Source organism: Canis lupus, chromosome 6, assembly GCF_011100685.1.
Source record: "Canis lupus familiaris isolate Mischka breed German Shepherd chromosome 6, alternate assembly UU_Cfam_GSD_1.0, whole genome shotgun sequence".
Classification (NCBI taxonomy): Eukaryota; Metazoa; Chordata; class Mammalia; order Carnivora; family Canidae; genus Canis; species Canis lupus.
In genome coordinates, this window is record NC_049227.1 from 50,090,469 (window position 1) to 50,107,281 (window position 16,813).

The 16,813-nt window shown below is 38.5% G+C and overlaps 1 protein-coding gene across 11 annotated transcripts in view; it reads right to left on the minus strand.

Annotated features, from left to right (window-relative positions):
* CDC14A (cell division cycle 14A) overlaps positions 1-16,813 on the minus strand; it is a 292,061-nt gene that overhangs the window by 256,081 nt on the left and 19,167 nt on the right. For all 11 annotated transcript variants that reach the window (XR_005361147.1, XR_005361148.1, XR_005361146.1 and 8 more), the window contains one exon: positions 7,174-7,249. Coding sequence is in view for 8 of the 11 variants with exons in the window: in XM_038541205.1 (XP_038397133.1) it covers positions 7,174-7,249 (76 nt within the window). In the remaining 3 variants the exon portion in view is untranslated. The remainder of the gene's footprint in view (positions 1-7,173; positions 7,250-16,813) is intronic.

Sequence of the window (16,813 nt, forward strand, 5' to 3'; positions counted from 1 at the left end):
AAAACTGTTATCACAATTTGGAAATACTTGCATTCCACCTTAGGAAAAGTTCCTTTAATGATTCAGTAACTAAACTCCCTTAAATGGCATTATTCCAGAGGTTCCAAGTTCAGATGCCTTCAGGGGCCAAGAATTTGAAGTGGGTCAGTTGGTAAACTAGAGAAGCATGCTGCATGCCGCATCTCAAGCAGATTTAGCTCCAACCTCCTACTCCCATGTAGGAATCTGGGCCCATAAACAGGTATTTTAATATTTAAGATAAGTCAAAAATCCAGAATTAAACGAAAATTTTCATGAATTACAGATGCAAACCGTAAACTCAAAATCTTTGAACAGCATTTATCCCTAAGAAAACAATACTGAACTAAATCCAACCCACAGGCAACCAGTTTGCCGGAATACTGTGGCTGAAGAAACTTCTATTGGTTCTATCGGCATGAATTGAGCAGCTGCTGTGTGTCAAACACAGTGCTGAACAATGTAGTAACAAGGGGAGCAGAAACTCAGTCTCTAGCCTCATAAACATTCACAGTCTAATGAATATTTGATGCTAACCAAGGGAGAAATATTGGCCAAGGCTTATTACAAACAAAAGAGAACAGCTACCTAGGGATGCATTCATAACAGAGCAAGGACCAATGGAATGATCTTAATTACAGGTACAGTAATTATTTCCTTTAACAAGGTAAAAAATAGTAGATAAAAGGTAAAATGTATTAAATATCTACCAATTAATATAATCAAATCTATAGAAATTTCCAAATCTGGACTGCTTACCTGATAGTCAGAGTTTTACCACTGTTATGTAAATCATGACAAGTGTGCAATCTAGCATATAAACGTTTAACGGTACTTGTAATAAACCAAAGTACGACGACCACTATGAGAGAGCAATACAAATTAAGATGAGGGTATTGACCCCAGTGAGACATTTCCTATCTCATAAAAGAAAGCTATGTGAAAGGTTGCATTCTGGAGGGCTCACTCCTGGAGAAAAACAAGCCACGGCAACTCAGAGAAAATGTTGACATGCTACACGAATCACAAATAGCCCAGGCTATCCTTGAATGGTGGTGACATATACAAATCATGCACTTCTTCAGCTTAGGACAGGAGACCACCAACTACTCAACCATTCAAAAACAAAAGGTGGTGCAAGGTGGTGTAATTAAGCTCAAAGACAACACATACACACACAAAAGAGTTAAGCATAATTTAGAAAAATGGGTTTTTAAGCAGCCTTTTGGTAAAGTTGTTTGCCATGCTTAAGAGTAAAATCTTCAAGTCATTTGGCTAGAACACCATGTTTAGTTAACCTGTGTGAACCAGCCTGATAGAGCTAAGGAAGACATTAGTGCAGCCCAGACAATATGCTCTTTAATAAAATATAGAGCCCATGCACTGCCCTAAACAAGCAAGCTCTGCCAGTGATGGCACTCAGATTAAGTAGATTATAGCATGGGGGCCATGGTGACCAAGGCATCATTCTCTTACAGGTGACTAGGCTAGCCCAGTAAGGGCCGCAGCAATCAGCGTCTCCAAAGCAATCAGTTGTCATCTCATTGCAAAAGCGATAAAATGAACAGGTCTTCCTGTCAGCAGCCATGACCTCTACATGTTTTACCTCCAACTTTCCCAGGAAAGGGATATTCTTGAAAATTTTCTTTGGCTGTACAAAACAAAATATGGTTTTTATTTTATTTTTTTTTTTTTTAGCTAAAACAAAATAGGCTGAGCAGTTTTTTAAAAAAGAAAAAGGTATCTCTGTACGGTCTGTACAAACCCCATATGTTTCATTAATGAAATGGCACACTTGATCAGAGTAGAAGTCAAATTATCAAAGAAAAGTTGCTCATAAAGATTATTTGACCACGATGATAATTTAGTGGATGGCATTCGGGGATTCTCCATTAAACGAGGTCTTCTTGCCTGTGGATTTCTGAATGGGCATCGAGAAAGACTCCATGCTTGGCAAACTCTAAGTATGCTCACTCTCATGTGGATTAACAGTCTTAGAACCCCTGATGCCTCTTTAAACTACCTGAACTGTCTCCAGAATGTAACTTGCTTTTCTTCCCCCAAAAGCCCATGAACCTGAAACAGAAGATAACTTCATGAAGAAATCTCAACAGGTTTTTATAGTTAGAATTAGAGGGTGGTCCGATCATTATATCAAAAGAGTTCTTGTGTACAACCACCTGATACCATGGCAGGTGCCTGGTTAGCAGATAGGATTACTGCACTGATTCATTCAGCAACAAGGACATTCCCTGAGCCCCCACCATCTGCCAGGTACTTTCAGCACTTTAGTACAATCGTCCATTTCACCAGGCCCATGGCCCCCCCTTCTCCTTTTACCCTGAAAGGGTTGTATGGGATGTTTTGTACATTTAAAATTACACTTCTGTCAATATTCTTTTAAACCTTTTAAAAGCAGTCCTCAAGATTACTGTAATTGTCCTGTTGATTCGAAAGAGCAGTATTAAAAAAAAAAAAAATCACTGCCCTAGAAAATGCCCCTTTTTTCCAGTGATGCTCTTAGATTTTTTTTTCATGGACTGAGGTTTTAGTTTTCTCAGAGGAAAAATGAAATCAACAGTTAAAACTGTATTGACCATTTTAGGAAAAGCTAGCTCAATCATATGTTTATAAAACCTTCCTATTATTGTTTCAGTCACTGAAAGATTTGCTTATATGACTAAGTTTGAAGGCATTATTTTTTAAAATATCACTATGTTGCTAGAACGGTCTTCCCTTTTAGAAGCCTGTATATTCTAGCCGAGTGTTGCTACCATTGTCTGTGCAAAGAATCCCTTTAAGAACTCGTTAAAAAATTATGAATCTTCTTAGAGGAAAATGTAAATACATAAAATTTTATATATAATTTCATGGGTTAATGGACCTCTTAAAATACCAAATTAATAAGTTCTGGTCTAGCCTATCAATCACTGATGGTATTTTACATCAAATAATACATACAGTTTTATCAATTGTTCTCACTTCAATAAATCTTCCTTCTTTGGATTGCTTCCCTCATTATAGTAACTATTGACCAGAAATTGCAAACTACAACCTACCACTGTACAACTCTTAGTGTTTACACTTCTTTTTTAAAATTTTATTTATTTGAGAAAGCATGAAAGAGAGGAAGCACAAGCAGAGGGGAGGGGTAGAGGGTGAGGGAGAAGCAGACCCCTGCTGAACAGGGAGCCCTTGATCCCAAGACCCCAGGATCATGATCTGAGCTGAAGGCAGATGCTTAACATACTGAGCCACACAGGTGCCTCATACACTTTTTAAAATATAGTTTAAAACTTAAAAAACAGGGCTTTTTTTGTTGATGGTAGTGATGTCTGCTTTTGGTTTTTGAATCTCAGTAGATATTTGATGGGTAATTTTCCATTCTATTCAACATAATTAAAATGAAAGTCACTAGGAATAGAACCCATACCGACACACACACAAAAAAAGCAATAAATCATCACTTCAAATCATCAACTTGAAAAAATACCTTTTGATAATATAAAAATTAAAAATATAGGTTTGGAATAAAATGCATTGCAAAATATTACCTATCTATATAGGTTATCAAATAAAGGAGAAAAAAATTAGAGCTTTGTTGGAAGAAATAAAAATTGTCCAAGTAGCTAATAAGACATGCATAAAAGAGCTAGGAAACCACACAGGAGAAATATTCTAAGAAGTTGTAATCAGTTAAAATAGTGCCAAAATATTCAGAGAAGTAGAGTTTGAGGACCAAGTAAACATCATTGTATCTGGTGTTTAAGATGTCACCAGAGCAGGGCGCTTGGGTGGCTCAGTCAGTTAAGCATCTACCTCGGCTCAGGTTGTGGTCTTGGGGTCTTGGGACCGAGCCCCATGGGCTCCCTGATCAGTGGGGGGTCTGCTTCTCCCTCTCCCTCTGTCCTTCCCCCTGCCTCATGCACTCTCCCTCTCTCAAATAAATAATATATTTAAAAAAAAAATGTCACCAGAGCAGTTTTACCAGGGTGAGGAAGGCAAGTGAGACAGCAAAGGATGATTTCTTAATCGGTGGATAGTGAAGATGTAAACAGTGAGGGCACAATATTCTGAAACCTCCGGAGGCAAAAAGATAAAAGAGGACCTGTAAGTCAAGGGGATCGTGATAACATTGACAGAAGTTTCTTTGTGTCTGGTGACCCTGTGCGAGGCACTGTAGACACAGAATTATATGTCATGTCTCCATCTCCTAGGTGCATATAGTCTAGTGAGAGCAAGCAATGCTAACAGGTAATTATAACTCTTTAGTAATAGAGATCTGCACAGAGAATTCTGGGAAAACAGGAGGCACCTCCAACCTTGTTGAGAAGGACATGGAGATGCCTCCTAGAAGCCGTGGTGCCTGAACAAGGTCATAAAGAACAAAGAGCGATTCAACTAAGGAAAAGGGTCATTCAACTAAGAGAGGACTTCACAAGCCATTGAGTGGAGCGAATGGTGTGGTTTGGGGTAAAGTGCACAGCTGGGAGTGGCGGGGGTACCGCATTCTTCAGTAAATCAGTAAGTTAGTGCAGGAAATCATCCACTGGGAAAGATGCCAAGGGTGGGAGCTGCCAAGGCAAGCAAGACAAAAGGCATGGAAGCAAGGTGCCCCGAGGTCTTAGCAAAATGAGCAAACAAGGGGCTGCAGGTGAGAAACACCGACAGGGAGCGATAGACTGAGAAAACAGGGAGCCCGAGGGCCTGGAGATTACATGAAGGTGAGAGAGACAGAATGTGAGAGGTACCTACTGAGCAGGGCACATTCAAAGCAGGAAAGCCTGGAGTCTGGGTTTCTGGAAGAAAGGCAGCTGGGGTGGCAGTCAGTCGGTGGAGCAAAGGGGGCAGAAGAGCCTTGAGACCACTACGGGACAACAAGGTGAAGTCAGCTGCGGCAGCGCTGTGAGCCAGCACAGAGAGATCACAAACCACAGAGGCTCGGCCACCAAGGAAGGTGGCGAGGAGCACGAGTAAGTCGTGAGCCTTGAGATCGAGCTCCCACTTTACTTTGCAGCCTTGGGCAAGTCACCTGCCTCTCCTGTGCCTCCCTTCCTGCACCTACAAAATTAATTGGCTGGACTAAATGGTTATTTCAGTTCCTAAAATTATATCGGACATGATGGAAATGATAGCTAGGGGGCTGAGGGAGTGTTATTGTTATATCTTACCCAAAGTCATAAATGTTCCATTAGTAACTTTCTTAAGCATGAGGCATCAAAATGTGCAAAGCCTTTTTACATATATTCCTAATATAATCCTAACCTAACCCCTCTGTGGGAGATCCATAATCCCTATCTTATAGCCAAAGAAACAGATTCTATAAGGCTGAAGCGACTGTAGTGTTGGATTGGTAAAGTCAGTCTTTTTCTTCTAATATAGAGATTCTACATGGATGCTTCAGGATAACTCGGGACTTATTAACATTTGGGTTTTGAAAACTCATCCCTTCAGCAAGTAACAGGGTGCCCACTAGCTGCACTAAAGCTAAAAATGTCCTCATAGGCATTCATCAGATTACCTGATTGCTGAAATGAACCAAGGGACTGTTGAACTCTATTAAACTTTCATGTAATGGTGAAAGAAAAGAAAGCTTTGTAAATGAAAACAAATCGAAACAAGTCCATGTATACACTTACCTATACTATTTGGTATCAAACATGGTAGAAAAATTGCCTTATTCAAGCCATCTACTCTTAAGTAGAACACTGAGTCAGACCAAAAAATTTTATTTTCAAAACAATGATTCTTTCTCTTCAATCTTTCAAATAATATCAGATCCCAAACCTTTCATTATAATACCCAGTTCATACCAACTACATACTAACAGGACTAATCAAGAACGCCAAAAAATTCCTAGGTCCTCAAAAGGAAGAATTAAGCTTCAATTATTTATGAACTATCCTTTCCTTGTTAATTCACCCACTAACAGTCCATTTTATATTTTTATATCCAATCCTTTTTAGGATATTTGCTTCCTTGGTGAATACAAAAGTTTTGACTTTATTTTCTAAACTACTGGCAGTAACTTCTTTTCTGAAAAATGTAGATCAGTTTAGTCAAAGGAATTTACATACATCTTTTCAAGTCAGATAATACTTTACAAGTTAATTCTTTAAACAGTCGATTGCAACAGATCTTATGTTATACGATGATTGACAAAAAAAATTTCTCTCTGGTATTCATTCCACCACCATTTAGCTTTTTCAGATCAATGGCAAAAATCTGCGAATTCATAAATACACATTTTACAGTAAATTATTCACCAGAGACTGACTTTTATATGTAAGTTCAATAAAAATCAATTAAATCAAAAGATGATCACCAAGCAGCTAATATGTATAAGGCACTGTACTATGTCATACCAGTAACATTCTAACCAACAGAAATAAACGACCTGAGCATTATAATTTAGCAGTCATCTTTAACAGCATGCTGTACAGTAGCTGACTTTTCAAATGGAAACATTACATTTAAGAACCTCATTTAGAAAACTGGAAGAAAAAGATAAATATTTCATTCTATGTGATGAAATAAATTTACCAAAACCAGGAGTATACATATCACTTTTCATTATTATATATGTGTAGAGTTTAAGAGAAAAAAAAAAACATGTAAAATCAAAAATACAGATGAATGCTAAATGTATGACCCACATTCTACTCTAACAGGTAAAGTCCTTGCTGTATCACAACTAATTCATCAATCTCACTTGGTGGTTAACTCCACAAAGATGACCCTCAAGACATTATGTCAAAATTGCAATGCTGACCAGACAAAAAAAGCTCCAGAGCTCCTGCCATGCACTGATGAGCCCCTTCATTGCCTGGTTTCAGAAAAATCATCCTGGGAAGGAATTTGATAGACTCATTAAACAACGACCTGAAAGGATTTTTGCTTTCTTTCTTAGGTCCCTATTCCAATGACTTCATTCAGCTCACATTTCAATTCATCCTGAAAAATGAAAGAGGTTAACATGTCCTTTATGGAAGACTCAGGTGGATCAATTTCAATTTCTGGGTGAACCACACATATAAATATCCAAAGATCAAGATTACCTAACTAAGTGGTGTGTGCACAGCAATCCCAGTCAGTGGTCAGATTTCAAAGTTCCAATTTTTAATACCACAATATAAACATCACCATAATACTCACTTTCAGTTTCTTGTTTAGTTTACAGCAGTATCTGTACACCATTGCCAAGTTCAGAGGTCCAAAATCTGCATAAAAACTGAGATTAAAAAAAACAAGTAGTATTTAGTAGAAATATAATTTTCAGTAACATCAATCCTCATTTTTTATTTTCATTAAAATGGCAATCAAATTTCAGTTATTATCGGGAATAAGGATAAATATGTAATTGATTCATATCAACCAAATGAGAGAATCCCTGGGTGGCTTGGCAATTTAGCACCTGCCTTTGGCCCAAGGCATGATCCTGGAGTCCCAGGATCAAGTCCCACATCAGGCTCCCTACATGGAGCCTGCTTCTCCCTTTGCCTGTGTCTCTGCCTCTCTCTCTCTCTCCTCTGTGTCTTTCATAAATAAATAAATCAAATCTTAAAAAAAATATATCATGCAAATGACTAATGGTTTTACTCTACTGTTGATCACCAATTATTGTAAGCAGTCTTTTAACAGGGAACTATTTGGACAGTTTTGAGTACTACCCCCTTTTATCTCCCTGCCAGGACATTCAGTAAAAGGACAGAAGAGCAGGCGACAAAAGAAGCAACATGAACGTGACATGTATGTTTACTTCTTAGTTTTATTTACCACCTATTCAGTCACCAATTTTAACCATTCCACTCAAACACTGCTCTCAATTCTCAAGTATCTTCAATCTAGTGGTCTTTTTTCGGTTTTCTGCTCCTTGAACTTTCTGCCTTATATGACACACTGGCCATCTATTTCCCTTTCCCCACCTCAGACATCTCCAGGCTCCAATCTTCAGTCCACAGCTCTCTCGCACTCACTATCATGAATTTCTGATGATCCTAAGAAAGAGAGATAGATGGCTTCTACACTTGAGACCCAGCATCAGTCTTTTCATCTTCAACTACCTCTGAACCTCTTATCTACAGGCTCTTCCATCACCTGGAACTCAGAACATCTCAAACTCAACCCACCCTTCCTTCAAATCAGCTCACCAGACTCAAACATCTGCTTCTCCTAGTTACTCAGGCATGAAACCTTTCAATCGCAACAAGGCAACAAATAAATATCAATTTAAGTGTCATATGACACTTATGATACCAGAATGATACCAGAAAAGCTACTACTCTTAAGGCATCCCTTGCTTTTCCATTCCTTTTTTTTTTAATTTAAATTCAATTTGCCAAGTGCTTTTCCATTCCTATGTTAGCAACAAAAGGGCAGAGCCTCTTCATCTTACATCCTTACTGTTTAAATTTTCCTTCTCCTATGCCCAGTCATCCTGTATTCCATTCCAAAAATTAATCTTCATAATATCTCACTTCTCACATATCTTCCGACCATTCAAAAATGTTTAACAGCCCCTTACTTCCTTCAGCATAATTCCTTGGCCCAGCAACCAAAGCCCTACACATTGCGCCCCTAGCTTCCAGAATGACCTTATCCCCTAAAGGTCCCTTATGGAATCTGCATTCCTACAATGTCCATTCCTTATTCCCAAATATTCCATGCATATTCTTAATCTAAGCCTCAGCTCACACTGGTCTCCTTGGCTGGAATGCCCTCCTTTTTCTATTTCTACTCCTCTTTAGCTTCCTCAAAATCCAGTTCGAATCCTACCCTACCAGTCACCCTTAGGAAACACTACCTGTATTCTCTCAAAGTTCCCAAAACTTACTATCGAGGCACTATCACATACGGTGAAGCATCTTCTTTTTAAGTATAGATCCTACTTGCCCAACTACAGAGTAAGCCTCTCACTCTGGAGCTGATCTTTTGTTTTGTTTTGTTTTGTTTTGTTTTTTAATATTTATTTATTCATGAGAGACCCACAGAGAGAGGCAGAGACATAGGCAGAGGAAGAAACAGGTTCCCTGCGGGGAGCTTGATGGCAGACTCAGACCCCAGGATCACGACCTGAGCCAAAAGCAGGCACTCAACCACTGAGCCACCCAGGCACGCCTCTAGGGGTGATCTTATACCTTATATGCTTAGAATAATATTCTACTCATAGGATAAAACTTCAACGAATGAAAAAAAAAAACACTTCAATGAATGAGTCCTCATTATGAATATTTTACTCATTAATGCTCAGATTCAATTTAGCGTAGAACATAAAATTACTAAATATCAGCAAATTAAAAAAACCAAACCATCCCCAAAAGACCTTTATTTTAAGAGAGTCATTTACTTTTTTTCTGCTACCTAAATTACAGTATGATAGATATATCATTACACTACACCAAATCTTTCAGGAGCCACTTGCCCTACGTAGGAACACCAAACTTGTATATTTTATCTCCATTAAGCAAGTTGGTAATATGTTGGAATTAATATTCTAGGTAACACCAAAATTAGCTGTCTCTATATACAGGCTTCATGAAAGTAAAAACATAAAGTTGCCTAAAAGGAAACTTGCAACAATTTGAAATAAAAAGTTTGATGAAAAAGTTATTGATACATCTCTATAAAGCTCCCAGTGTGATGCTGTGTTGTAAATATAAACAAAATACTCATGAATCCAAAGTGAACTATGTTTACTATACCTAATTACTGGCTAGTCTTGGATGGTCAACAGGAATACAGTCAAAAGAATCAAAATGGAAAGAATATAAGAATAAGCACCTACCAGGATGATTAAGAGAATCCTGTTTGTCACAGAGATATCCTTGTCCTTGAGTTATTGGAAGTAACATTCTTAGCTAATATACCTTGTTTTTTCCTACTTGAACATGAATGCTGACCTCTGTAGAATGTTATAGTAAATCCAGAATTTTTAGTTACGGTTTTGTCAGCTTTTTAGATTCACTTTGAACAAATTTCAGGAAAGCACAAAGAATTCTAAGCATCTTATTCCAGTTTTGTACTAACCATCAGAAGCCAACTTCAGTTTCAAATTCAAAGCTGTGTAGTTTCTAACTCTACAGCCAGCTTAGCCATGTGTACTTTTGGAAGCAACATGGTTAACAAACACAGTTGTTTCACCAAACATCAGATAAGTAAATTGGTATACTCCAATAACACAGAACAAAGTAAATCAAATAGAGACCACATCATAAGGTTGATCTGTACTCTCCAACACAGTAGTTATTAGGCACCTGAGGCTATTAAATTTAAATTAATTGAAATTAAGTACCCTATTTCTATTGCAGCATTATTTACAATAGCTAAGACATGGGAGCCATCCCAGTGTACACACATAGGTGAATGACTAAAGAAGGCGTGGAGTATTTGTACATACACACACACACAGTGGATTACTCAGCCATAAGAAAGGATGAGATCAGGTCATTTGTGACAACATGGATGGACCTGGGGGGTATAACGGAAAGTAGAGTAAGTCAGCCTGAGAAAGACAAATACCATATGATTTCACTCATTTGTGGAATCTAAAATAACAAATGAATAAACAAATAAAAAGCAGAACCAGATCTATAAATACAAAAACCAAACTGCTGGTTGTCAGAGGGGAGACAAGTGAGGGAGAGACAAAATGGGTGAAGAAGAGTAGGAGATACAGGCTTCCAGTTATGGAATGAATAAGTCATGGGGATATAAGATACAGCATAGGGAATATGGTCACTAGTATTGTAAAAGTGTTGTTTGGTGACAGACAGTAGCAAGTTTGTGGTGAATGTAGCATCATAATGCATAGCGACACTTAATCACTATATTATACACCTAAAACTAATGTAACATTGTGTCAACTATATTCAAACTAAAAAAAAATTAATCAACTAATATTAAAGTTAAATAAATTAAAAATTCAGTTCTCCCATCATATTAATTAGCCCATTTCAAGCACTCAAAAGCTATATGTAGCTAATGGCTACTGATTTGGACAATGAAAATATAGAACATTTTCATCATTGAAGAAAATGTTCTGCACTGATAGAAAACACTGATCAAGATGAAAAGACAGGATGTGCAAAAATAACTATAAAACACTACAGAAATTGACCAGTAACCTGAGTGAGATACAGATTAAATGCTTGAGGGCAATTGATGTCCTTCCCCTTCAGAGGCCCACATAGTTCCCAATAGTGAAATTAGGCTTTGGGAATTCCTATCCACTTTTGTTCAAGAGGGTCGTATTTCCAAAAAAGACAATTTGAAACCTAGAGCAGGGGAAGATAGAAAAATAGAAGAGGATCCTGTCTCCACTCTCCTCTACTGTCTCTCAAACAAACAGGTTGCTGTAAGAGCATTAGACAGCTACAATAAAGAAGGCATACCTCTATCTTGGCCACAGCACCAGCTTAAGGGTCAATAAAAAGCAACCTGAACCCAGAGTTTCCCACCTCACAAAATCTTGAAGCTCAATGCACCAGCTTTCATATTTCACAAAAGGAGGGATGAACTTTAAGTCATACTAAGAAATGAAATCAAAACCTTTGCACAGGGGCACCTGGGTGGCTCAGTGGTTGAGCGTCTGCCTTTGGCTCAGGTCATGATCCCCGGGTCCTGGGATTGAGTCTTGCATCAGTTTCCCCATGGGGAGGCTGCTTCTCCCTCTGCCTATGTCTCTGACTCTTTGTGTGAATAAATACCTCATGAATAAATAAAATCTTTAAAACAAACAAAGAAAGAAACAAATCTTTGCACAGCCAAGAGCAATTTAGAACGGGTCTTCAAAATCAGAATTGTCACAGGCAAATACAAAACCAACAAACTCTATCTTAAAGCCATTTTATATATTGTTTCCTCATAATGTTCACATTTCTAAGAACATATATGTATTTATAATAATGTAGTTTTATATTTTTATATTGTTTTCTAACTAGTTAAATCCATTCTGAAAATGTCAAGATTACTGGGCAAAAAATGGTCCTAGTTGCTCACAGTGTTCTGGGTTATCTCCAACTCTGATATAATAATAAAATGCCACGAGTAAAGAAGACACCTACCAACAACAGGTTTTTTTTTCCTTAGGCTTTTATTTAAATTCCAGTTAGTTAACATACAGTGTAATATTAGTTTGAGGTATGCAATATAGTGATTCAACACTTCCATACAACACCCACAGCTCATCACAAGTGCCTTCCTTAATCCCCATCACCTATTTCACCCATGCTCCCTGGACCCTGACCTACCTCCCCTCTGGTAACCATCAGTTTGTTCTCTATAGTTAAGAGTCTGTTTCTTGTTTTGCCTTTCTCTCTTTTTTCCCTTTGCTCACTTGTTTTGTTTCTTAAATTCTACATATGAGTGAAATTATATGGTATTTGTCTTTCTCTGATTGACTCATTTCACTTAGCTTTATACTCTCTAGCTCCATCCATGCCATTGCAAATGGTATGATTTCATTCTTTTTTATTGCTGAGTAATATTCCACTTTTGTATTTTGGCAATAAATACATAGCAACAATATGCTTCTTTATAAGAATCCACCCTCATCAGAGATGGAGGAAAATGGAAACACATTTATAAGCCAGACCATTACTAGAGAGAAATATTAAAATACAAAAATCACCTGGGTGGCTCAGTTGGTTAAGCACCTGCCTTCAGCTCAGGTCATGCTCTCAGGATCCTGAGATTGAGCCCTGCATCAGACTCCCTGCTCAGCTAGGAGTCTGCTTCTCCCTCTTCCTCGGCTCCTCCCCCCCGCCTATGCACTCGCTCTCTCCCAAATAAATAAATAAAATCTTTTAAAAATATATTTTAAAAAAATATAAAAAACCAACTGGTATCAGTTGAAATAAGTCAAGTGTGCTAGAAAGTATAAAATATGTACTTGGGCAACTTGCAACCGAGGCAGAGAATGAAAGAGTTGGACTCCAGTTAAAAGAGATAAAATGGAAGTCATCAACCCGGGGACAGTGAAAGAGGAGGAGAAATGGCAGAGATAAACCCTGCAGAGACACAAGAAAGAAACCTGAGGGCTGAGTGTGTTCCTAAGCCTGAAGTTAATGACACCAGATAAAGTCTTTTCCATTCTGGCAATTCCCAGGAAGAGCCCTCCAGAGTCACAGCCAAGCAACGGTCACCAACTTTTCTTGGTGGGGGGGAGGGGTAATCTGGGCTCATTTGGGCATGGAAAACCATGGATATATTATTTGATATTTCAGAGTACCTTTAGCTTTCCCTCCAAATGAATAATGAATGAATGAACAAACAAATGTATCTCTCATCTCTTTGTAAACTCCCCCTTGCAGGTTGGCAAATTATGGGTCATTTCATTCATTCAACCAGAATGAAATTCATGAATTATTCAGTAAAAATCAGTTAATCTGTCTTTTATTCAGGAAGTATAATTAATCAGCTAAAATCAAACTCTTTCTTGTTTTGAAAGGAAAGAAGTTAAAAGAATTAGAGTCTGCAAGTGGGGAGAGGAGAGAAAGGAGAGTCATCTCCTTCCAGGGAGGACAAAAAAATGGGAGCCCAAAGATCAGAGCAAACATTTACCAGGGTCATCCACTACCCACAGGGTCACCCACTACCCACAGGGTCACCTAATACCCACAGTGCTGGTCCGACAGATTTGAAGTGAAATATAAATTGGGCCTAGAAGCCTTTTTGTTATATCCAAGATGTCTAATTCTTCTCATAAGATTTATGAAGTTTATGACATATTATTTTATGTTTGGTTTTGAAACAAACTCTTTTTTTTTTTTAAACAAACTCTAATTTAAGTGAATTCATTCTCAGAGAAATCGTTGCCTAAAGCACTAGGGTACCTTATTCTACATATCAGAAGTTTCATCTAAAAATATTCAACTCCTCAGCAAAAAGAGAAGCTATATTCCAAGCAGTACTCATTCATTCAACAAAACGTATGACCACCTACTCTGGGCAAAGCACTATAAGTTAGTATATTTAATCAGAGTGCTGACAATACAAAAAAATTTTTTTTATTTATTTGGGAGAAAGGTGAAAAGGGAAGAAGAGGGAGAGAATCTTGAGCAGACTCTGCACTATACACAGAGCCCGACACAGGGCTCAATCTAACAACCCTGAGATCATGACCTGAGCTGAAACCAAGAATGGGATGCTAACTGAGCCACCCAGTCACCTCTAAAAAAGTATTTTTAACTGCTTTATAAATACGATGGAAAAATTCTGTAAGATTATCATAAGGCATACCAACTCTTCAATTTTTTACCAGCACCACTGACAGTTTTTGTCTATTCATTCACTCACTCACTCAAATATTTACGGAAAGCCTGCTGACTGCTCTTCCCTACTCAAAAGGAGCTTACCACCTAATGAGAACACAAGTAAACATTATCACAATGTGATAATGCTGAGTAGCAAATACCCTCCAAAGCATAGTGAGATTATATATATGTGTGTGCAAACATATAGAATTTTTATGAAATTAATCAGTGCAGCCCTCTGGGCTCCATACACCACTTAATATTTTCCCTATCACTGGAGTATTATCCACACCACTCCAGTCAGATGATAAAGTTCTTGTACGTGGCTGAAACTCATAATTATCAAATTTCAAAAAGGCTTCAATTGCTCAGGAAACACTAATCAAAGATCAAAGTACAGTATGAAGCCCCTACAGCTCAAGGCTTATGCTCCAGCCTTTGTGGCACAACAAACCACAGTCACATTGATGTTGACTTCCAGGAAAGAGAGATAACACATCAAAGAAGCATCCCAGCTCCATGTCAGTCACATACAGTCTGATGGAAAACTAAAGACCACTGGAAAGCAAGGGGTTCTAGTCCCAACTTGATCACTCAGTATCCCTGGGCCAGCACCTTAGCCTTTCTGGGCCTCCATATCCTCATCTATCAGATGAAGCTGCTGAATTAAGGTTCTAGAGTTCTTTCCAGATATTATATCAAATATCGCATTTCTAGCCATTATATACACTTTAGACTGTTATATATAATATATACTATGCGTATACATACACATGTATACTTAATAGAGTCTAAAAAGTCTAGGACTCTAGTTATCTAGAAAAGTCTAGGACTCTAGTTATCTAGTTATCTAGAAAAGTCTAGGACTTTTTATCTAGTTATCTAGAAAAGTCTAGGACTCTAGTTATCTAGTTATGGACAAACCCATTCAATAGTTCCCATGTTTCCAAGGGCAACTGGCCCTGTTTGATGCATTCTGCTCTCTCAACGTTTCGAGTTGAAGGCATTTCAAGGAAATGAAGGAAATGAAGGCATTTCCCTCAGAACATCTCCTCCAGGAAGGGAAAGAACCTCACACCATTCTCCCTGAATTCACTATGCTTTCTGCATAGCTGGAGAACAAACTCACAGACCAAAAAGTGGCTTCATAAGGCAGGAAGCTTGATCTCATTACCATCTACTTACCTGCATGAAGTCTGACATTGGTTGAGATCACAAAGGAAGGAGAAAACCCCAATATCAACTTTGACTCCTGGTCTTTGGGACATTATTCTACGTTTTTAGGGAAGTCCAAGTACACAATACCAGAAGTATGAGGAAGTTTTCTCCACTTAGTATGTTTTTAACCTGGGGCAAATAGCAAGGTTCTGCTGCTGCTGTAAAATGGGTTAGTGTTGCCACTTTACCTTAAAGCAAAACAACAGACTAGATGATATCAAGGAACCTTTCAGCATCACAGTCTGACATTCTATGACTTCTCTCTTTGGAGCAAGTCAATTAATAAAAACCCCCTTTGAGACTCACAGTAATGAAAACAATAGGAGATTTCTTCAGGAATGCACTGGTAAGATTAAAATTCACTCCCACAGAAACATTCTCAAGCAGTATAAGTTAACCCCTTTATTCAATGGCAGATATTGAAAACAAGAGGACTATGCAGACAGTAGACTCATGGCTTTGGTAGAAAACAGAATGATGACTGATGCCCTGTACATAAAAGACTAACCCTCCTCACATTTCCTTGGAAAGGAAAATAATGACTCTAAAACCCAGTGATGATCATATTACCTCTCTAAGCTCCTGGAATTAAAAGCAAAACCCTCATACTTGTGAGGGCCAGCTCCTACCCATATCTCTTTGGGGCTTCATTTCCCTGTTTTGTTTTGTTTTTTTTAAGATTTTATTTATTCATGAGAGACGGGGGGGGGGGGGGGGGACAGAAACACAGGCAGGGGGAGAAGCAGGCTCCATGCAGGGAACCTGACATGGGACTCGATCCCAGGTCTCCAGTATCAGGCCCTGGGCTGAAGGCGGCACTAAACCGCTGAGCCACCCGGGCTGCCCCATTTCCCTGTTTTTAATACTAGGAAGCTCCGGCCAAGCTATTCCTTTTAGTTCCTGCCTCAGTTCCTTAGTACATCACCCTCCCAGGCCTAGTTAACTCCTATCTACCCTTTAGATCTCAGCTGTAGTCACACTTCCTCAGGGACTTCTTCCCGGATCCCTCTCCAATGCTGGCCTCTGCCTTCACCCCACTTCACACATACCCCCCACACTCCCAACCCCACCCCTACAGGCCAGGCTCCATTATTATGTGTTTTTAGTAGATCTTTCCTTCTGAGTACTTACAAATAATCCTATGTTTGAATATTTGATTAATAACTTCCCTTCTGCCCACCAGACTATATAAGTTCCATGAACATAGGGTTGGGTTCAAATGTGCTCACTGTAATAGCCCTAGTACCTGGCACAGAGAAGACTGCGTAATGAGTGAAGATTAAGATATGGTTGGTTCATCCGGAAAAATATTGCCTGTTTCCATT